We start from the raw sequence: 21,564 nt of genomic DNA, 5'->3' as shown, positions 1-21,564 counted from the left end.
GGAGGTGGAGGTGGGGCGGCGCAGACAGCCTGCCCTCCCCGCCCCCACCTGCCGCACCTTGGGGCGGGGCGGGGCTGCTTCGGGGGAGGGGCAGGGCAGGCGCGGTCCTACCCTCCTGCCGTCCGGACTCCAACCCGGAACTAGCCTAGCTCCCTAGGGAAGACCGCGGCGCCTGGCCGGGAGTGGGAGCCCGGGCCGTCCTTGCTAACCACCGGGGCCAGGTCGCGGACGGAGGACCGCCCTCGTCGTCACCAGGAGCCTCAGACCAGATTCGCCCTCGGCCGGAGGTTGCACGGTCTGTGAAAAGTGCTGTCGCCCACGCCCTGGCCGGACCATGGCGCCCCAGCGGAACGTGGTGAAGATCGCCGTCCAGATGCGTGACGCCATCCCTCAGCTCATCCAGCTGGACCAGGTCACCCGGCCTGTCTGGCCTCCGTCTGCCCCACCGCTCACCTCTGGGTCGCCCCCTTTCCCTTGGAGGAGCCCAGCCCATCCCTCCCCAACTCCTCCCCACTGCCGCCCCATGAGTGACCGCTTCACTTGCAGGCAAAGCCTCTGGCCACCGTGCTGAAGGAGGTGTGCGACGCGTGAGTGTGGGCCGGCTAGGCCAGGGTGGAGGAGGGCAGGCGGGAGGAGCCCCAACCTGCCTCGCTGAGCTTCTGCTCCCGCAGGTGGAGCCTGACTCACTCCGAGCAGTACGCCCTGCAGTTTGCTGATGGGCACAGAAGATACATCACAGAGAGTGTGAGTTCTATCTCCACCAGCCCCACATCCCACCCTATGACCCCTCGAACCCACCTGGCCCTCAGAGTAATCATCCACTAGCTGCAATGCCATCTTTCTTTCACTGACCCGCAGATCCTTCCTCACTGACAGCCCAATTGACCAGTCCCCAGAGCCCTCCTTGACTTCGCTCCCCTTTTTGCTGTCTTCTCCAGAACCGCACAGAGATCAAGAACGGCAGCATCCTGTGCCTCAGCACTGCCCCAGTAATGCCCCGCCTGCCTGTCAGCTCATTCCCTGCCCCACTGCTGCGTGTCTTTTCTTCTTGGGACGCCTCTGCCCCAGCTCAGCAGTACCCCAACTAGTGGACACCTGTTCCCCACACTTGAAGTGCTCATCCTTACCTGCATACAGCCCCCTCACCTCTGCTCTTGCTCTCGCCCCTGCCAGGACCTTGAGGCTGAGCAGCTGTTGGGTGGGCTGCAGAGTGGGAGTCGTGAAGGGCGCCGGGAAGCCCTGAGGCGCCTCGTCTTGCTGGCCTCAGACATGACCTTTGCCCGGGAGGTCATCAGCCGTAATGGGCTTCAGAAACTAGGCACCATCATTGAGGATGGGGACGAGTGAGCACAGGGCTGTGGTGGGCTGGGGACATGGTGGGGCTTGGGGTCCTGGTTTGGTTCTGCTCAGCCCCAAATGTCCCCCCAGCCTCGGGGAGGTGCTGGCCCTCGGGCTGAAGGCCTTCTTGGAGCTCATGGAGCACGGCGTGGTATCCTGGGAGACACTCAGCATCCCCTTTGTCAGGAAGGTGGGTGGGCTTTTCTAGGGACATCAGGTGAGGTCGGCAGGGAAGAGCCAGGATCTGGTCTTCCATGGTAGTGAGGAGGTGACAACCCCCTACCCCTCTTACAGGTGGTGAGCTATGTGAACATGAACCTGATGGATGCCTCTGTGCAGCCCCTGGCCCTTCGGCTGCTGGAGAGTGTGACCTTGAGCAGCCCTGCCCTGGGCCAGCTGGTCAAGAGTGAGGTGCCACTGGATAGGCTGCTGGTGCACCTACAGGTGTAAGCCTCTGGGGGTGGGGTACAGATGGGGGAGCAGGGCCAGACCATGGATGTTCGGCTGAGCCCTCTTCTTGCCACAGGATGAACCAGCAGTTGCAAACCAAAGCCATGGCACTACTGACAGCCTTGCTGCAGGGGGCCAGCCCTGCTGAACGTAAGGTGAGTGTCCATCTGGTGGCTGGGTGGGGGGCAACAGCTGGTGGGCACTGTGGTCCACCCTGGGACTAAGTCATCTAAGCCCCCTTCCCACCCACCTCAGCACATGCTTGACTACCTATGGCAGAGAAACCTTCGCCAGTTCATCTACAAGGTAGGAAGGACCAGGCTAGGGAGACCCCTCCCTACTCCTGCTCTTACAGTGAGCCCACACTCACCCCCACGGACTGGCTGTCCTGCAGAACATCATCCACAGTGCAGCACCACTGGGTGACGAGATGGCTCATCACTTGTATGTACTTCAAGCCCTCACACTGGGGCTGCTGGAGCCACGAATGCGCACACCACTGGACCCATACAGCCAGGTGCCTGTCTTTGGGGGTGGGCGGTGTGCAAGACTAGGGCAGCTTGGAGCTTGGCCTTGAATATATGATCTTGACCTCCCTCCAACAATGATACCAGGAGCAGCGGGAGCAGCTGCAAGCCCTGCGCCAGGCCGCCTTTGAGTCGGAGGGGGAGTCCCCAGGTGCTGGGCTGAGTACTGACCGCCGCCGTTCCCTCTGTGCCCGAGAGTTCCGCAAACTGGGCTTCTCCGTGAGTGACCCCTACCCAAGTCCCCACCCCACCTCAGGCCAGGGCTGCTATTGTTCCAGAGGGCTGGGCCCTTCCTGATCTGCTTATGCCTGCCCGCCCCCCCCCAGAACAGCAACCCAGCACAGGACCTCGAACGCGTGCCCCCCGGCCTGCTTGCCCTGGACAACATGCTCTACTTTGCCAGACATGCACCCAGTGCCTACAGCCGGGTCGGTGGCAGGGCAGGGTGGGGGTGGCAGCATCCCTAACTGTGCATGGTCCCCATGGGCTGCACTGTGACTCTCCACCCCCTTTTTCTGCTCCAACTGCCCCAGTTTGTGTTGGAGAACAGCAGCCGTGAGGACAAGCATGAGTGCCCCTTTGCCCGGAGCTGCATCCAGCTGACAGTGCTGCTGTGTGAGCTGCTCCATGTCGGGGAGCCCTGTGAGTATGACTGGGCACAGCAATCCGGGAACAGGGGACGGAAGGGCAGAGAGGGCCAGGGGCTGCACATACTTCCTCCCTGAGCCCCTCCTGCCCCCCCGCTCCAGGCTCCGAAACAGCCCAGGACTTCTCACCCATGTTCTTTGGCCAAGACAAGAGCTTCCATGAGCTCTTCTGCGTAGGCATCCAGCTGCTGAATAAGACCTGGAAGGAGATGCGGGCTACACAGGAGGACTTCGACAAGGTGGGTGTGGTGGGAACTTGGAGACCCGGGCCAGGGCCCAGGGATGTGCTGGGGAGGGGCACAGAGCTCAGACACTGAGCTGAGCTTGGGGTGGCCCCAGGTCATACAGGTGGTGCGGGAGCAGCTGGCTCGCACGCTGGCCCTGAAGCCCACCTCCCTGGAGCTCTTCCGAACCAAGGTGAATGCGCTCACCTATGGGGAAGTGCTGCGGCTGCGGCAGACTGAGCGGCTGCATCAGGAGGGCACGCTGGCTCCTCCTATACTGTGAGTTGGCGGTGATGCATCCCCAATCCTCACCCCCCCCTCCCCTGGTGCCCCATGGGCTGTGCCCCAGGTCAGTCCTGGTCAGTGACACCGCCCCCCAACCCCCCCACTCCAGGGAGCTACGCGAGAAGCTGAAGCCCGAGCTCATGGGCCTGATCCGCCAGCAGCGTTTGCTTCGCCTCTGTGAGGGGACACTCTTCCGTAAGATCAGCAGCCGGCGGCGCCAAGGTCTCTGAGCGGGCAGAAGAGGGACTGAGGGTGGCTGGGTTGGGGTCAGGGCCCCTCTCATCACTCCCGCTCTCTTCCCCTTTCTCCGCACAGACAAGCTGTGGTTCTGCTGCCTGTCTCCCAACCACAAGGTGCTGCAGTATGGGGATATGGAGGAGGGCACCGGCCTGCCAGCCCCAGAGAGCCTGCCTGAGCAGCGTAAGGAGGGCAGGAGCCAGATACCTGCTCCCCCCAGACCGCCCCATGCCCTAGGGCCTCCTGAGGCCACAGTGGTCAGCCCACCCTTCTTCCTGCAGTTCCTGTGGCTGACATCAAGGCTCTCCTGACAGGCAAGGACTGCCCCCATGTGCGGGAGAAGGGCTCTGGGAAGCAGAACAAGGTGAGTGCATTGTGGGCCAGGGGCTCCTTCTTGCCTGCCCCGCCTGCCATGGTCCTTGCTTAGTGCCTCCTGCTCCCCTACTTCCCAGGACCTCTACGAGCTGGCTTTCTCAGTCAGCTATGACTGCGGGCAGGAGGAGGTGTCATACCTCAACTTCATTGCCCCCTCCAAACGGGAGGTAAGTGTCTGGACCAGGCTAAGTTGGGCAGGTGGGCAGAGGACACAGAAGGGCAGGCCCTCACAGAGCTGGCCCCATCCCCAGTTCCACCTGTGGACTGATGGGCTGAGCGCCCTGCTGGGAAGTCCCATGGGCAGTGAGCAGACACGGCTGGACCTGGAGCAGCTGGTGACCATGGAGACTAAGCTGCGGTTGTTGGAGCTGGAGAACGTGCCCATTCCCGAGCGGCCACCCCCTATTCCCCCACCTCCAACCAACTTCAACTTCTGCTATGACTGCAGCATTGCTGAACCTTGATAATGAGGGTGGCCAAGGGCCACTTAGCAGCCACAGACAGTGGAAGTTAGAGAAGTGTGGGCACGCTGGCCAACAGACACTGCAGCAGAAATAAAGTCTGCTTGGCTCTTTGGTGTGTGTTGAGCCAGCTCTGAACCTTGTGGCCCAAGCCTGTGGCAGACAGTGACAGTCTTCCCCTTCTGCCTTCAAGCTTAGCTGGTGGAGGGATGGTTCATCAGGCCAGGACCACAAACTTGGGCAGCTACAGCTGAGGGGCTGGTGTTCTGTGGGGTGTGGAGACAGGCTGGGGCTCTTGCCCTTCTCCAAGATGAGTCCTCAGCCTACCTTAGCGTTGGGCCTGCAGAGAGGGATGGCCTGTGGTCTGGGGGCACCAGCCAAGGGAGAGGCTGGTGCTGCCAACCAGCTGAGGGAGAAATGGCAGGGCAGGAAGCATTGCCCTAAGTGGATGCCTTTCTGGCAGCATTAACAGGGGCCTAGTCTGGGAGCCATGCTTCCAGAAGGCTCCTGATAGCCTGACCTCAGTCCTCGTCCTTGTTTAGCCCTGCCCCATCTCCTTTGTGAGACTGGAAGGCCTCTGGTGAGGGGTGTGAAGGGAGAGATGTGAAACTGGGTCTGCTTTCGGCTGAAGGGCAAGCTCAAGATTCCAAAGGGCATCCCCAGGCTGGCAGGAGGATATGGGCTGATTCTGACAAGAGGGGATTCTGTGCAGGAGGTCTTGCACGCTGATTAAAACCCAACTCAGGAGCATGGGTGGGGTGGGGGCCACAGACATGCCAGGGCCTCTGGGGGCAGAAGCACGTCTGACTTCCTTCTCCACACCCCTCACTACTTCTCTTCCCAATGCCTCCTCAAATATCGTTTTTAACAGCATTAACCATCAGCATGTTACCATGAAAACTGATGAAATGGTGCCTCCTTTGGAGAATGCGCTGGAGGAGCACTTGCACCCCCTTCCCCAGCTATGCTTCTGACCTTTGGGCATCCAGGGCCCAACATGCCCCACAAGCCTGGGTTCAGAGACTCCCCACCACACTCGGAACAGTCTGCTATTGAGTTCAAGGTAGAAGTGGGGGGCAGGGATCCCCCATGCAGTTAGTCTCCCAATACCATCCATTCCTCCTTCTCAGTGTCTTCAATCCCTTGTCCATGTCACTATTATGTTGGCAACAACCACCAGACTTACAGTCCCTAGTCTTGCCCCTCCCATCTCAATATCAGCTACTCTAACTGCTTTCTCAGACAGAAATCGGATCTATTACAACTCAAACACATATTATATTCCTTGATGTCTCCCTATTGTCCATGGGTTAATGGTTGCAGTTACCCTGGTTGAGCACTGAGTTTAACGGATAGGTTGCAGACATGTAGTTTAGCCCTTCCAACTGAGTGCCTGGGCTTGCAGCGTTCTCAGTGCTTGGTTCAAGCTGGCACCCTCCCTGCACCCCGGCAGGGCCTAGACCCCCACCCCAGTGCCAGCTCTGGCCTGCCCATGTACACCCTCACAGTCCCTTCTATCTGTTTTTTGCTGCTCTGATTCTCTCCTTGAACCACCCTGAGGCCAAGTTCATTGCTCCCTCGGGCTCCTGGTCACAGGTGCTTGTTTCTGTTCACATGCACCCTGCTCACTGGGCTGTACCTGTCTGTTGCCTTATTTACCTCCCTGGCTTGGGATGCTGGGAGAGCTTTGGCACCTGGAATCCCCATATAAAGTATAGACAGGGATAAAGTGTGGGGACACAGAGGGCCAGCTGGACAGACTCAGAGCTGCCGTTGAGAAGTCACCAACAGTTCAGGGAGTTGGACTAGATGACCTCCAATGACCCCTCCTACCTAGAGATGCTGTTCTCCACCCACCCCCCCAAGACAGCTTCATTGACTAAGGCATCATTAATTAGTTACTCCTGGGGTCTGGCTAGCACAAGTGGACAGGATATGGCTTTGCCGCAGGGCACTCCCGGAGGTTTGTGCTGGGAGAGGGCCTCCAGACCTCAGGAGTCTCCTACCACGTGGGGAAGGAGCTAGGACCTGGTTGGGAGTTGGGCCAGTGTGGGGGTGCCTGTGGGGCTTTGGGCCAGGCAAGAAGAAGTTATCTATGTGAATACCTCTGGTATTTTCTCCACTTGGTCCCACCTGCCCCAGAGCTGCTTCAGCTGAGGTGGGAGGGAGGGGCCCTTTAGTCTGAGAACTTCAGACAAGGAGGAAAGATCTAAAATTTTTAATCTTGTTTGGGTTTACAATAAAGATGTGGCTTGGCTGCTAAAGCTCAGTGCTTATAGGGGGCTGGGAGAGCTCACATAGGGAATAAGTGGGACATGGGCCTTAGGTCTGAGAAGTGGGCAGGCAAGAGGACAAGGTCTGCTCCCCACCAGCACCAGACCCAGCCCACTTGTGAGCCTGGCCAAGAGAGCAGGGACCTGTGGCAGCGACATGTAGCTGGAAAGAGGCTGCTGCTGGGCTGTGGGGCAGACTGGGGTGGAAGTCCCCTGGGCTGTCCTGGATTGGTCCCATCCCCAGTCCTAGATAAGGGGTCTATGGCAGAGGGAGACAAGAGGCACTGAGTCAAGCTCCAGGGGTCTGTGGGGGTAATGGAGGCTGAGCCACAGGGCTGGTTACTGACCTGGCTTTAGAGCATTATATTCAGGTCAGCCCCTCCCACAAAGCGGGATTGGACACAGGTCACCTGGGGCAGTTGGGCTTGGAAGCACCTAACAGCGGCCATGTTGATGCCAGGATACATGGCCACATCCAACACCTGGAGCTGCTTGCACGCCTGCCCGATGGTATCCAGGGTTCTGCAGGACACCACTGGATGAGTGCCTGACCCAGCAAAGGGCCCCAGCCTGGCCCCTGCACTGTGGATCCACCTGCTCAGTGTCATAGGACACACTCACTGCTCTGTGAGCTGACTGCAGCTGGACAGGTTGAAGTGCTGCAGCCTCGGCCAGGACCTGGCTGCCTGGGTCCAGCCCTCATTGCTGAGATGGCTGCAGTGACTCAGTGCCAAGCGCTCCAGGCTGGGGCAGCCCCTGGCCACGGCCACCAAGCCCCTGTCTGTGAGTGCCAGCAACAGGCTCAGAGACAATTGCCTCAGCTGGGGGAACTGGAGCACCTGCAAGGATGGGGGTGGGGTGGGGTGGCTATAGTATGGTACTGGAGCCCAGAGCCTGGGCCCTTCCAGGTTCCCCCACCCCAGCCGGGAAGGAGAGTGACCATAGGTAGCAGAAACCAATGAAAAAGGAAATCCAAGGAATTTTTCCAAGCAAACAATGGGCTGGTCCACCCAGGCTCCTGGCTCTCGCCCTAGGACCCTCAGCCTATCCACGCCCCCAGCATCACACCTTGGCCAAACTGGCATCAGTCAACTTGCTGCAGGCTGTAAGGTCCAACTCCTGCAGGGCCTGCAGCATGAGCAGGGAGGGGCCCTGTGGCTTGGGAGAGGTGTCCTTGGGGCCTGAGGCCTGATTCTCCAGCTCTGGGCGTGGCTGTGGGAAGAAGCTCCTGCTTCTCAGGTTCCTCCTGAGTCTGCCCTTAAATGCTCCTAGAGAGACTCTGGAAGGCAGGAAGGCAGCTGAGCCCAGGGGCCACCTCACCCTCCATGACCTCGAGGGTCCTGCACCTGGGACCCCTGAACAGGTTCCTCGCTTGGTTCACCCAGCCCGAGAAGCCCCCAGTCACGGAGTTCCTTGCACCAAGCCAGGCTCAGGACTGAGAGGTGGGTGAGGTGGTACAGATGGCCTGCACAGTCGGGTCGGTGCAGGCCACACAGGAGGACAAGTCTAGCACCCTGAGGCTTGGGCCCAGCGCTGGGATCATGGAGAGCACTGAAGCATCCTAGGAGGGAGGTGGGGAGAAGAGAGGATGGAGTGGCAGCTTGTGCCTGTGCTACCAGGCTTGGCAAGAGTCACTAGGAAGGGACGGCCCAAGGTTCCCGCCCCACAGGCAATTAGGAAGCTACCAGAGGGTTCAAGGAGGGAGCAACATGGTCTACATGCGGGTAGTGAGAGGTCAGAGTGTGGTGGTGAGAGACCTGAAGGAAGCTGCTAGAGGACAAAGGCCTACGCTATGGCTGGGGCAGGAAGGATGTAGGTGGAAGTTTCTAAGGAAGCTGCTCTACCTGTGTTCCCAGCCCCTGCTGAAGTGATGGACTGAGACAACCCTCTGACCATAGCTCATTGGACCAGGGGTGGACAGCTGACCCTAGCTGAGCCAATCAGATATGCTCCCTCTAGAATGTGAACCAGATCTGTGAGGACACAGGCAGGGGTAGGGCTGCCACCTGCCAGGAGAAGTTGGGGTGGGGGAAGCAGGAGCTAAGGCAGAACAGAGGAAGCTGGTTTGTACAGAGATGCACATGCACAGGGGGGAGCTGCAGATGCACAAGAACCTGTGTATCTGTGGACCCTGGAAAGAGCAGCTAAGAGAAAGAGACACTTGGTGGCACAGAGAAGATGGGAGTCAGGGAGGGGAAGAGAGGCACTTGGTGGGAAGCAAGGTTGAGAAACAGTTTTTCGGTTGGGTCACATTTATAGGTTGAAGGAATAATCCACTAAAAAGGGACAGACTGACACTGCCAAGACAGGGATGCCACCCAGGGGGACAGGGCTGAACTCCACCGAACAGCCTGTCTGTAGCCAAGAAATGACGCTGCTGCTCCCGTGTCCTGCAGGCCCTGTCCCAGTGTCTTCTTCAGTGCCCCTTGCCTGCCTTTCACTACCATCGCTCCCTCTCTCCAGCCTTCTCTGCCTCTAGAACATTTGGCATCAGTGCCCCTCCCACACTGCAGTGTCTGAGCACTTGGCATGTGAGGTGTTGGGCCACCTTGTGGGCTGGGCCATCCTGGTCTCTTGGCACTCCCTCTCCCTGGGCCCAGAGAAGGGGCTTTGGGGAGGGGTGCTGGTAGCACCACTGGCTGTCTAGGCTCCTGTCCTCTTCCAGACAGTGTCCCAAGTTCAGTTCTATTATTCCTTGGACAAAAACACTGGGTGGTCCCTCCCTGGTGCCACGGGGCCCAGTCTCCCAGCCCGAGCCCTGCAGAGGAAGGTGGGGGATGTGCTCACCTTCAGTGAAGAGCAGTAAGCCAGGCTGAGGAAGGTCAATGGGGGTGGAGCTCCATGCACTGAGCCCAGGGCCTGGGCCAGTTCCCGCCCACTCACCAGGCAGCACTCGGCCATGTCAAGGCTCTGCAACTCCTGCAGGACCCCCAGGGCTGTGCATCCCGCATCCATCAGCCACTGCAGCTTCCTCAGGCTCAGGTGCTGCAGGTGCCGCAAGCTCCAGCTCACAGCCAGCAGTGCCCCATCTGTCAGCTCTGAGCAGCCACTGAGGTCCAGGGAGGTAAGGCCTGGTTGCTGGCAGCACTGAGTGGCCACAGCCTCTGTGGAGAGGTCCTGGCAGCTGTGTAGGCTCAGCTCCTGCAGCTGCAGCCCAGCTACCTGGCCCAAAGCCTGCAAGGCCTTGGATGGCAAGCCAGTGCCACTCAGATCCAGGGCATGCAGACTGCCAGCCCGCTCCTTCGCGAATCGCAGCAGGTTGCTGAAGGAGAGGTGGGAGGGGGAGGAGTTCTGGGGGCCAACGGAGCCCAGGGCTGGACCTAGCTCAAACATGAGGTGGCAATAAGCCCAGGAGAGGTGCTCCAAGCTGGGGGCACAGCTGCTGAGCTGGTTGAAGCTGAGGTCAGCCAGGTTCCGCAGGCCAGCCAGGTTAAGCTCCCGGAGGCCGCTCAAGGCCTGCCGGATGCTCTGTGCCATCTTGGGCTGAGCCAGCAGCATGCCTGATGTGAAGAGGCTGTTGCAGCCATTGAGGTCAAGGATACGCAGGGCCGGGCAGCCCAGGATCAGGGCCACAAAGGAGGCCTCTGTGGGGCTGTCCGTGCTCAGGCACAAGCTCTGCAGGTGTGGGCCTAGGTGGTAGGCAATAGACTGCAGCACCCAGTGTGAAGCTGGTGAGCCATCCAGGTTGGTCAGACTGATGCAGGAGATGCCCCTGTGACCCAGGCTCTTGATGGCCGAGAGGGAGGCAGAAGACACAGGGATGTTGTATCGCACATTTGTCTAAGGAGCAGCAGCAGGCCTGGGGTTAGCTCTCTGGCCAGAGGTTGAGGGCAGATCAGGGAAGGGCCCTTCCACAATGGTAACCGATCGTGGTATGTCATGTCATGTATGGTTGAGGGGGTGCAGGGGGTAGGAAGTGGGAACTGGGTTTCAAAGGGAGATGACTATCAGGGGAGGGCAGGAATGTTAGCAGTGAACAGGACCAGATGCCCAGGAGGGGCAGGGACAGAGTGGGGAGTTGGCATGCTGAACACAGGAGGGCTGGGATGTGACATGGAGGAAATCCAGTGAAGCCCCCAGGGGGTGGGAGGACAAAGATGATGGACCCTAGCCTGCTGAACACAGGAGGGCTGGGATGTGACTTGGAGGAAAGCCAGTGAAGCCCCCAGGGGGTGGGAGGACAAAGATGCTGGACCCTAGCCTTTGGGACTTTCAGAAGGTGGCCCTGACATCCATAGACAAAGCCTTCTACTCTAGGGACTTGGCATTAGCTAAAGCAACCAGCCTCCACCACTTTCTAGAGAACATATAAATAGCCCTTAGAAGAGGTGAAGGTGGGAAGAAGTGAGGCGTCACTCACCACAGCCCTCTGTGGCCCAGGTGCCAGAGGTCTAGTTCAGGCAGCAAAGGCCAGGTGGTCTCAGAGTGTCTCAGGCACATGAATGTTTATAAAAATGGTTTTATGTATACACGAAAATGCATATGCATGTGTGTGCCTGTGTTTGTGTGTGTGTACACTAGCAAGGGCGGGGCTGCCTGGTATCAGGCCCTGGATGCTCCAGAGCTCAAGATGTACTGTGATCCCTGGGGTACATCTCTGGAGGGGACATCTATCTGTCTAGGTAAGGAAGAAGAAGCCACCCATCTCTGTAGGCAGGAGCTAGCAGAACAAATCCCAGAGGGGCCCTGCTGTAGAGGAACAGGATAGTGAGAATGCAGAGTGCACGGTCAGAGTGGGGTGGGACCTGGGAGGCAAAGGAATAAGCTGGCTTGTGTAGGAATTTGGGAGCCCCCAGCAAGGAGATGTTTTCATAGAGACTTCCCTGGTCTTTTGCCACTGGGACCCAAAGGGAAGTCAGTACAATTTGTGTGGAACAGGGCTATGTAGAGAGGAAGAGGGCTTGGCTTCTAAAACCCTAGCCCCATTTCCCTACCTCTTGCCTAGGCTGCAGGTAGGTGGTCCTCAAGGCTCTTGTTTAATGTCTCAACATGCCCCTGAAACAGGAAAGCAAGCCCTCTGAAAAGCCTATCTTGTCAGTAACTGCAAAAACAAGCTGCTGCTCCCTGCTTGTCCTACACAGAAATCACCAAAAAGGAACTAGAAAGGTCAAAATGACAAATAGGGTGGACCCCTCCAAGAAACCCATCAACAGGATTCTCCAGGGAAGCACAGAACTCATTCCCAGGTGTGGAGAAACTAGCCTGGCTTCTGCCATAGAGAAGTGGCCACCCATGGCTGTAGAGATAGGAAGGAGTGTGTATAAGGGGCAGAGACCAGCCCCTGGTCTCTTTCACAGGAATCAGGGATCGGCTAGGATCCCTTTTCAGACCCTACTTCTGGAACATGGTCATTCCACACAGATCCCTTCATGGGCAGTCGGATGGGGATGGGGAAACAGCACAGTAGTCAGGACTCCCAAGGGCCTGGGTCCCTCTCTCAGGTTTAAGAATTGCTGGGAAAGATCCCAGCATGTGAGGGTGGGGACGGTGATGGGAAGATCAGAGAGGAAATATTTTAGAAGGAAAGAGAAAGCATGCCTCCAGCCATTTCCAAGCCCTGAAGGACAAATAAGTCGATCTGATGTTGAATAGAGTAAACAATGGCTGGGGAAGTTGGGAGCTGGTGGGTTGCCAGGCAGTGCCTGCTCCTGCCACTCACATGTCACTGAGGAGACCCAGAGAGCCTCAGCCTCGCAGGCCCCAGCTCTAGCATCTGCAGCTGGAGGTGCTCAGCCTTTCTTCTTTCCCTTCCTTCTGAGTCTGGGAGTCCAGGAATGCTCTCCCCTCTCCCACTGCCTCCCTATGAACAAGGCAGACACACAACCAAGGGAGAACTGGCAGTCACCCTAGGGCCCAAGTCCAGGGTTGGCTGCTGGCAGCAAAAAACACCCGATAAGGGGGCAGGGCCTGGTCTGAAAGACTTCCAGCTATTAGGGGGAGGGGGGAGGCTTGAGACCATCTCTGTCCCCCCACCATTTTTCTTGGTGGGGTGGGGAAAGTCTCTAAGCCATCACCCAGGTGGCCTACCCTGCTCCTGAAGTCACCTGGACTTAAACTGCAGGAACCCAGGAGCAGCTTTTTAGTGATATTTCTCTCTGTGGTGGGCACAGCGCAGGCAGAAACAGGCCTCCTGGGATCTGGACTTTGGCCCTAGTATAGGAAACTCCTCCTTTCTGGGCCCTAGAAAGAAGCTTCTAGTGTCCTCAGGGAGGCCTGCAAGGGTACCTGTTCCAGCTTCAGTCATCCCATCCACAGAGGGACCAACTGACCCTTTGGTCTCTTTTCCCAATGCTGGCATCTGAAGAGTAATTGCAAAATCATTTGTGAAATGCCTTAAACCTGCTAAAAGTAACACATTCCCTTGACTGGGAGGCCAGGGTTCTGTTGTACCTAGTAAAGCCCCAAACTGAGACTGCAGGCCTGTGTACAGACTTGGAAAGCCATCTGATAGAGATGCCCAGTGCAGGAATCCAAAGTTAACATGCCTGTTCTCCTCCAGAGGCTGCTGGGAAAATATATGCCCTGGCACCAGGGGCATGGGTCTCTAGAGAGGGGGCAGGTCAGAGGGAATAAGAAGTCACCACGTCCAGCATCCTCGCCAGACCCCAGCTTGGCTTTGGTAAGCCAGTATCTTCCATAGTACCTCCTGGCTGGGCACTTCCTCCTTCTCAACCTGCCCACACCTGGGCCCTGGAAGATGGTTCCTGCCAACAGGGCTCTGCAGATTGCTCTCTGGGATGTGGTGGTGGTGACGTATTGGCAGGGCCCTAGATGCCCATGTTCCTGTGGCCAGGGATCCCAGCCCGGGTGGAGCTGAGTTCTGCAGAGACACTGAGTGGGTCTTTGTCAATATTCTGTCTGGAGCTCGTGGGTAGCTGGAGCAGCCCCATCTCTAAAATGGTAGACTCTAAGATCCCAAATGCTGGCCCTCACCGCCTCCTCCTTCCTGTCTCCCTTATTCCTACTCCATGCTCACATACACCCCAGGGGCCTGGCTGCCCACTTTGCTTCCTCTGCCTTCTTCTCCTATGCTGGCCTCCATAAGGCTTCTCCTCTTGACTCCCTTTCCTTGGGGTCCTTGCTGCCCTTCCTCTGTCATGCTGTTGTGTCCATTCTCCTTAACCAGCCAGGTATGATGAGACCATCTGCCTCTTCTGGGTCTGCACTGCTGCGGAAGCCATGGTCTCCCCTCTTGCCCACACCACCAGCATTGGCATCCCCTACTCCTGCCTCCCTGCTCCCTTCCCAGCCCCCATACTCCAAGCCTCCACCTTCTCCAGCTCCCAACACTACTGCAGCACCCTCCCCTCACCCCAGCCTTTTTAGGGATGACCTGTCTGCTTCGAAAAGAAACCAAAGCCATCAGGAGGGATGCTCTCCCTTTTCTCTGCTCACATTCACCATCTATCCTAACCTCCTTCTCTCTCCTGCTCTTTCAGTTCCAGGCAATCCTCTTTTTTGGCCTACTGAGCCTGTCCCCACGTTCTCCCCTGAGAAAACTGCTGTTTCTGCCTTTCTACTGCCCCTTCTGTAGAGGTCACAAACACCCCAGAGACTTAGAAAAGAAGAAGTCTCCCTTCATCCTGCACCCCCTCTTCTTGCCTCTCCTATTTCTCCCTCCCTCCACAGTCACGCTTCTTGGAAGCACAGGGGCACACCCACCTACTTACCCCTGCCTCACCCATTCACTCCTCCACCATTGCCCCTGTAGAATCACTCATTCCTGGCAGCAGCTCCCCTCCAATGGGGTCACTAACATGTATGGACTTCTCTTTGGACCCCCCACAGTGTCCTCTCTGCCATGCCACCTGCTATGGATGGCTAGTAGCCACTCTCCTTGATGCTATCTCCCACCTGGGGTTCTGCGACTCTGCCCTCCCAGCTCTCCTACTTTCTAGCCTGCTCCCCATCAGCCTCTTTTGGGGTTACCAAAGAAGAGATACCCAGTCCATAGACAAGTGGTTTCATCACTGTTTGTTCGACTCGACAACACACACACACACACCCACAATCTTTGTCACCCTCCATGTGTACTCTGGGAGACTGCATTTTGTCCCAAGGGGTAATCATTCCAACTACCTTCTTTCTGATCTACATCATTTTCCTGAACACCAGACCCTGGGAGCCAACTGCCTGAATAACCTCTCTGCAGATAGCATGGATGCAACACACCCAAGTCTGAATTCACTCATCCCCCCACTCTGCTCCTTCTCCTAAACTCTTGTCACCCTCTACCAAGTCACCCAACTGGGAAATCTGGGAGTCAACCTAGAACTCTCCCTCACTCCCCACATCTACAACAACCAAAGTCCTTTCCATTCCATTCCATTCCCTTAATATACTGAAAATGTCCCTCTGCTCCAACCTCACAGCTTCTTCTTTTTTTTTTTTTTTAAAAAAGATGACCGGTAAGGGGATCTCAACCCTTGGCTTGGTGTTGTCAGCACCATGCTCAGCCAGTGAGCTAACCGGCCATCCCTATATAGGATCCGAACCCGTGGCCTTGGTGTTATCAGCACCGCACTCTACCGAGTGAGCCACGGGCCGGCCTCAACCTCACAGCTTCTGCCTTAGTTCATGTCCCTTTATTGTCTACCAGGAATATATTACAGCAGTTGCCTCCTTATCAGGGTCCATCCTGGCCTCCAGTGTCTTTGGCTCCAATCCATCCTTGGTATTGTCACCAGGCTAATCCTTCCAAAAGGCAGATCTGGCCATGCTCTTTAGACCCCTTGATGGTTCTTCATGCCTACAGGACCAGGGTCAAGCTTCCTGGCTGGCATTCAAGCCCTTCTCCATGAGAACTGCCGCCCTCTTCATCACCCCCTTCCTACACACACACACACACACACACACACACACACACACACACACACACACACACACACACACACACACACACACACACACACACACACACACACACACACACACACACACACACACACACACACACACACACACACACACCCCTAGTGAGTGCGGCTGTCCGCAGCCTCTCTGTGTGTCTCTGGTAATTCCCTCTTCCTTCTGCCTCATGACTGTGCCAAACCTCTCTGCCAAGGCCCTGGCCTCTACCTCTCTTCTCGCTCTCTTAAGACAACATGGCATCCAAATTCACCAAGCAGAGGCCATTGAGGAAGGAGATGCCTCTGAGGAACTTCCTCCCCAAACAGCTCCACATTTCCATCACATGCCTCTGCTTCCTCAGGAAGAGATGACATCCTCTCCATCTACCCACTATCAAGCCTTATATGCTGAAGCCTGTCTCTGCCACCACCTCAGGTGGCATCCACCATTCCTGACTTCTCTCCTCCCTACATTCATCCCTCCTCTACTGACTCTCTCCTTTAAGCATTTAAACTAAAACATTTGAGATTTCTCTTAATCAATATCCCTTTGTCAAGCCCACCTCAACCTCTCATTTTTGCCCCATTTATTTCCTTCCTTCCATGGGGAAGTTTCTTACAAGTGAGGTCACTCCCTACACTTCCTTTCTTCTCTCATTCACTCCTTAACCTACCTGGCTTTTTTTCCCCAAATGCCAAATACCACTGAAGCCATTGATAATCTCCTTGGTATCATATCGCATGGACATTATTTCTTCTTTTTCTGCTGGATTCTTTGTGGGACTTGACATTGTTAATCATCCACTTGATCCTTTAAATGCTCTCTTGCCTTTGACTTCTGTGCCCTTCTCTCTCTGGGATCTCCTCAAACCCCTAGGGCTTTCTCTAAGGCTGGCTCTTTCTAAGGCTCTTCATGCTCTCCCTGGGGGAAGCTGCTCAGATCCGTGGCTTCAACTTCCATCCATTCTTTTATGATGCCCAAATCTATATTTATTATCCAGAACTTGCTTTTGAATTTCTCACCCAGAAATCCAACTACCTACTGGATCTCACCATCTAGCTGTCTCACACTTCAATTTTTCAGTAAGTCCAAAATCAAATTCCTTTAAATAGTAAGATCAATGATACTGGAAAGATAATTCAATGACAGACCCTACTTATACAATGCGTTTAATATGTGACAGAGGAGGATTCTAACCCAACAGGGAAGGGGAAGATTAGACATAAATGGTGTTTGGGCCATCTGAAAACTAATCAGTTTAACATCTTACCTCATAACATAAATCAGAATAAATTTCACCAATAACAAAATTAATACAAAAATTCAGTCCACAAAACAGAAGAAACAATTTTGCTGTGAACCTAAAACCGCTCTAAAAAATAAAGTCTATTAAAAAAAACAGAAGAAAAATATGACATATATTTATCAAATGTCTGAAGTGGGAAAGGATCTTTAAGTTTAAAAAACAATGGAAGAAAAAAAGAAAAGAATGTTCAGAATCAACAATATAGAAATTTAATTTCTTTATCTCATGAAATAAAAATACATTTCTGCAAATCAAATTAAAAGGCAAACATACTGGGAATATATTTCAATAAATATATAAAGGGTTAATCTCTTTGATGTATAAAAAGTTCATACAAATGGATAAGAAAAAAACCCTAAAAGTTAAATGAATAAACAAAAGAGGGAAATATAAACGGTCACCTAATGAGAAAAACTGCTCAACCTCACTAATAATCAAAGAAATCAACATTAAAACAATGAGCCGTCATTGCTTGCCTTTCAAACTAGCACAGACATCCGCATTCACTTCCTCGCTGGTCTGCTTCCCTGTACTCAGTCTCGCTCTCTCCAGTCCACTCTGCACTGCGGAGTTCTAAGACACAAATCACACCGTGCCACTCGCCTGCCTTAATAGTCCTTTAAAGGTTTCACGACGGTAACTGGGAGAAAGCTTAAGCTCTGCCACCTGGCACAATTGCCAGCTTGAAGGCTATTCTGGACTCATCTCCCAGCACTTCTCCCACTCACATCTCAGTTCCAGTCATATGGAACTTGGGTGGTCATTTCCACAACTGTTCCACACCTTGGTGCCTTCACCTGTGCAGTTACCGGTCCTGGAAGACCAACCTTCATCCTCATCTTATTCCTTCAGGAATAGGATGCTGCCAGTCTCCTGTGGATGTCCTCTGTCATGTTCCCGTTGCACCCTTTCTTTCAGTGTCACAGCACTGAGCACCCAATAACATGGTCACTCATATTAACATTACTTGTTTTTCTCCTTCACTGGACTGTGAGCTCCTTAGGGGACTATGTCTTATTGATCTGTATAGCCCCAGCACTGCATCCAGAGCCAAGCATATTTGAATGTATGTGTGTGTGTGAATATGTATGAATGAACAGATGGATGGATGGATGGATGATGTATGAGCAGGCCCATGAGCAAACAAGTGAGAGAAAAACTGAGAATGGACCAGGTGGGGATGGGCACCTTACCTCCCAAAGGGCATTCTGGGCTGCACAGTACCAAGCCCGACTCATAAGGGAGGCCTCTTTCTGATCTAACAGAGGCAGGAAGCTCAGAATATATGTGAGTATCTGAGGGAAAAAGACAGGGCATTGGGGGCCGTTAGAGCTGGAGGCCCTTTGGGACCTACTCCAGCTGATAGCACAGTGGGTCTGAGGGCACCATAGCACTGGCTTCTACTTCATCTTGGATCCAAAGCTTCAAGGAGTATTCACTTCCCCTCTCCAGCCTTCAGGTATCTTTACGTGAAGAAACCTTTCCTGAGCCCCACCAGGCTGCGTGCAGGCTTGTACCGACTGATAAGAATCAAATTTTCTGCCAAGTTTGGTAAAAAGAGCCTGGGCACTGGGGTCAGATAAACCTAGTTCAAATTCCTACTCTGTCAACTGATCTCTCCGAGCCTTGTTTTCCTCATCTGTGAAATGATAATTGTAGTGAGATTTCAATGGGTTGCTGTGAGAATTAAATAACATAGCAAAGTGTCTTGCATAAGATCTAGAACACAGCAAGTCAGGTACTTCTCCTCTCATCTCCATGAAATCACACCTCTGCTTTCTGCCCTCACAGGTCAAAATCGGGGACCCCATTCTTTTCCCATCTTCTCCATTGCCAACTCACTTTCTCAGCTGCCTGTTGAGATATGATCCCAGCAAGATCCAGCCTGGGAGGTGCAGGCCCTACCTCCATCTATGCTCTATGAGGCTAGGGGTGGTAAGGTTGGGGACCCCAAGGAAGACTGGGAAAGGAGTCAGCTGTGAGACCAGGGATGATTTGACATTAACTATTCTTTCCTTTTGAAATCTTCCCTCCTTGAGTCCTGTGACACTGTTTTCTAAGACTTCACCCAGCACAGGCCAATTGCCCTGTTTCTGGATTCTTCTGTGGCTCCCAGGCCTCAGACTTTTGATCTTCTGTTTACCAATACAGGAATAACCAACAATTCAATATCCCCATATTGTATTAATATCCAAGTGCTAGTCTAGTTTTGCCAATTGTCCAATGGATCCTTCACCCAAATGTTTCACCATCTCCTTAATTTCAACCAAAATTCATGTTCAGTCCTCAGTCCAAAACAGCCCCTCTTCCCAACTTCTCCCTTCATGCTAACAGTGCACCTGAAGATCCTGATAACACTTTAGACTTTTCATGCTCTTCTGTCCCTTGCTTCCAGATATGAGCGTAAAGCACAGGCTTTAGGCCAGGCTAACCTAGACTCATTCAAATCCTAGCTCCACTACTTCCTAGCTGTGTGACCTCAGACAAAGTACTTGACCTCTCTGAGCTTCAGTTTCTATATCTGCAAAATTGGGATATTAAAAAAAAATTCTAGATCCTAGTCTTATGGGGATTAAATTATATATATATATATAACATGCTTGACAACTAGTAGATGTTCTATAAATGCTGCTGGATTGCTGGTACCATTATTTCTACCTTTGCAACTTCACCATCTTAGTAGCTCAGATCTTTTTTTTTTTTTTTTAAAGATGACCGGTAAGGGGATCTTAACCCTTGACTTGGTGTGGTCAGCACCACGCTCACCCAGTGAGCGAACCAGCCATCCGTATATGGGATCCGAACCCGAGGCCTTGGTGTTATCAGCACCGCACTCTCCCGAGTGAGCCACGGGCCGGCCCAGTAGCTCAGATCTTCACCACACCAGACCTCAATTCTTTCCACAGTCTCCCACCTGACTTCCTTGCTAATCCATTCTGCACACTGTCACAAGGTTAATTTTCCTAAAAAACAATTTTCAGTTTCAGTGCACCCCTGATGAAAACCTTCAGGTTTCCCCAGTATTCTCAGGACAAAATCTTCACTCCTGGATCAGCAATGCCAGTCTTCCATGCATTATAGACCCACTGGTCCCAGAGCTTACCCAGTCCAGTCTCCCACTATCCTACAAACATAGCATGTCTATTTCCTTTTGCCTATGTGGGCCTCTTTCCTGGGATGCCCTTACGTAAGCTTGACTTCACCAGCCCATTCTGATCTCTCCTTCTATTCTCAGATGCCAGGCACACAGGAGGTGCTCAACCAATACTTACTGTATTAAGTAAAGTACGGACAGTCCTCTACTTCTACTTTTACCAAAGGTTTGCTCAGGAACAGGGTGGGAAAATAAAGCAGGGGAAAATGACCAGGTTGGGGAGGCTAGGCACAGGTAAGAGAGTACCAGTAGATGGGGACTGGGACTGACCGAGCCTTTATCCCTAGGAGTGGGGGGCAGGGAAACTTGTTTAAGATAGTGGCCAAGCTGTCTTCTGGGACAGAGCAGCTAACTCAATGAGCAGAGAGAAGAAAACAAAGCTGTCATCATTGGCAGGGGGGAAGGGAGAGGGCACAATTCATTAAGCTTAGAACGGGATGGCCTTTCTAGAGAGACAAGAGGAAGCCGTGATGAGGATAGAGTGGCCATCCCATGAACCCCATCCCAAGGGGCTACTAGAGATGTGATTGGTCATGCATAAGATCTATGGGGATGGAGTAGATATCCTCTGGACCCAAGGAGGAAACGGATGCCATTGCAGGGAGCTCGATGGGGTGGGAGCAGGCCTATTTTTACCAAGGAGAGGGAGCACCATTCTAGGACTAATGGGGAAAGGGTGGCCTGTCTCTCATGGGCAGTGGGAGGTGGCTGCCAACCCTCAGGGGAAAAGGGATGAAGAGGCCATTTCAAGAGGCCACAGGCGACAAAACCTGTTACCTCCTCGGCCTATGGGGGCAGAGTGGTCTTGCCCCTGGCTATGAAGGAGCAAACATGCCATGGGGTGAAAGAGGTAGGGACAGCCATCACTAGGGGACCTAGGGAGTGGGGAGCAGGTCTGTCCTCGCTCAAGGACCTCAGCAACCATTCCCAAAGTTGACGGCGAGGGAACAATCTATTTTCCACTGTTAGGGAGAGGGCGCAGTCGTCTCTCCGGGCGGAGGAAATGGAGCGACCATCCCAAGGGGCCAATGGGGATAAGAACGGTTACCCTTCGGGGACGATGGGATGGAGCGAACATATTCCAGAACTGAGGGGGGGGGCCATCTCAAGGGAAGAGGATGGGCAGAGGGCCTGTCCTTGCTGAAGTGACAGAGCAGCCATCTCCTGGGGCCGATGGGGAAGGAGAGGATGGTTCCTCAAGCTAAGGGGACGGAGTGGCCCAAAGGCGAGGCCGTTACCCAGAGCTTGCAGATCCCGTAATCCGCCGGGCGGGTCGTTTCCGCCAGGCGGGAGGGGCTGGGCGAGTTGTCTGACAGCCCCTCCCCAAAGCCCGGGACCCCAAGGGCGGGGTCTGTCCGGGGCTAGGCCTGAGGGCGGCTTCCTCTCACCTCCAGGGGCAGCGACTCCGCCATCGCATCCCAGCCACCTCCGCCCCCT

The 21,564-nt window shown here is 54.6% G+C and overlaps 2 protein-coding genes across 3 annotated transcripts; one reads left to right on the top strand and one right to left on the bottom strand.

Annotated features, from left to right (window-relative positions):
* The first annotated feature begins 165 nt into the window (after positions 1–165).
* Positions 166–4,636, top strand: ELMO3 (engulfment and cell motility 3). 2 transcript variants are annotated; one of them, XM_063111799.1, is made up of 20 exons: positions 166–412; positions 547–587; positions 672–744; positions 939–989; positions 1,174–1,343; positions 1,429–1,528; positions 1,633–1,784; positions 1,865–1,943; positions 2,044–2,094; positions 2,183–2,305; positions 2,403–2,534; positions 2,642–2,743; positions 2,849–2,957; positions 3,065–3,201; positions 3,302–3,465; positions 3,581–3,693; positions 3,787–3,891; positions 3,990–4,072; positions 4,161–4,250; positions 4,335–4,636. In XM_063111799.1, exons 1-20 carry the CDS (start codon positions 335–337, stop codon positions 4,545–4,547), a joined length of 2,166 nt encoding a protein of 721 aa, XP_062967869.1. In that variant the 5' UTR covers positions 166–334; the 3' UTR covers positions 4,548–4,636. The 2 variants fall into 2 exon arrangements, with proteins under 2 accessions (XP_062967869.1, XP_062967870.1); XM_063111800.1 differs by lacking the exon at positions 2,642–2,743.
* Positions 4,637–7,170: 2,534 nt separating this feature from the next.
* On the bottom strand, positions 7,171–21,539 carry LOC134386883 (F-box/LRR-repeat protein 2-like). Its single transcript, XM_063109021.1, is given in 8 exon segments — positions 7,171–7,339; positions 7,439–7,656; positions 7,886–8,029; positions 8,164–8,270; positions 8,273–8,378; positions 9,605–10,597; positions 18,167–18,268; positions 21,516–21,539. Coding segments are annotated over 8 exon segments (1,863 nt in total).
* Between the last annotated feature and the right edge of the window lie 25 nt (positions 21,540–21,564).

Source organism: Cynocephalus volans, chromosome 10, assembly GCF_027409185.1.
Source record: "Cynocephalus volans isolate mCynVol1 chromosome 10, mCynVol1.pri, whole genome shotgun sequence".
Classification (NCBI taxonomy): Eukaryota; Metazoa; Chordata; class Mammalia; order Dermoptera; family Cynocephalidae; genus Cynocephalus; species Cynocephalus volans.
This window is presented reverse-complemented; position numbering and strand designations above follow the sequence as displayed.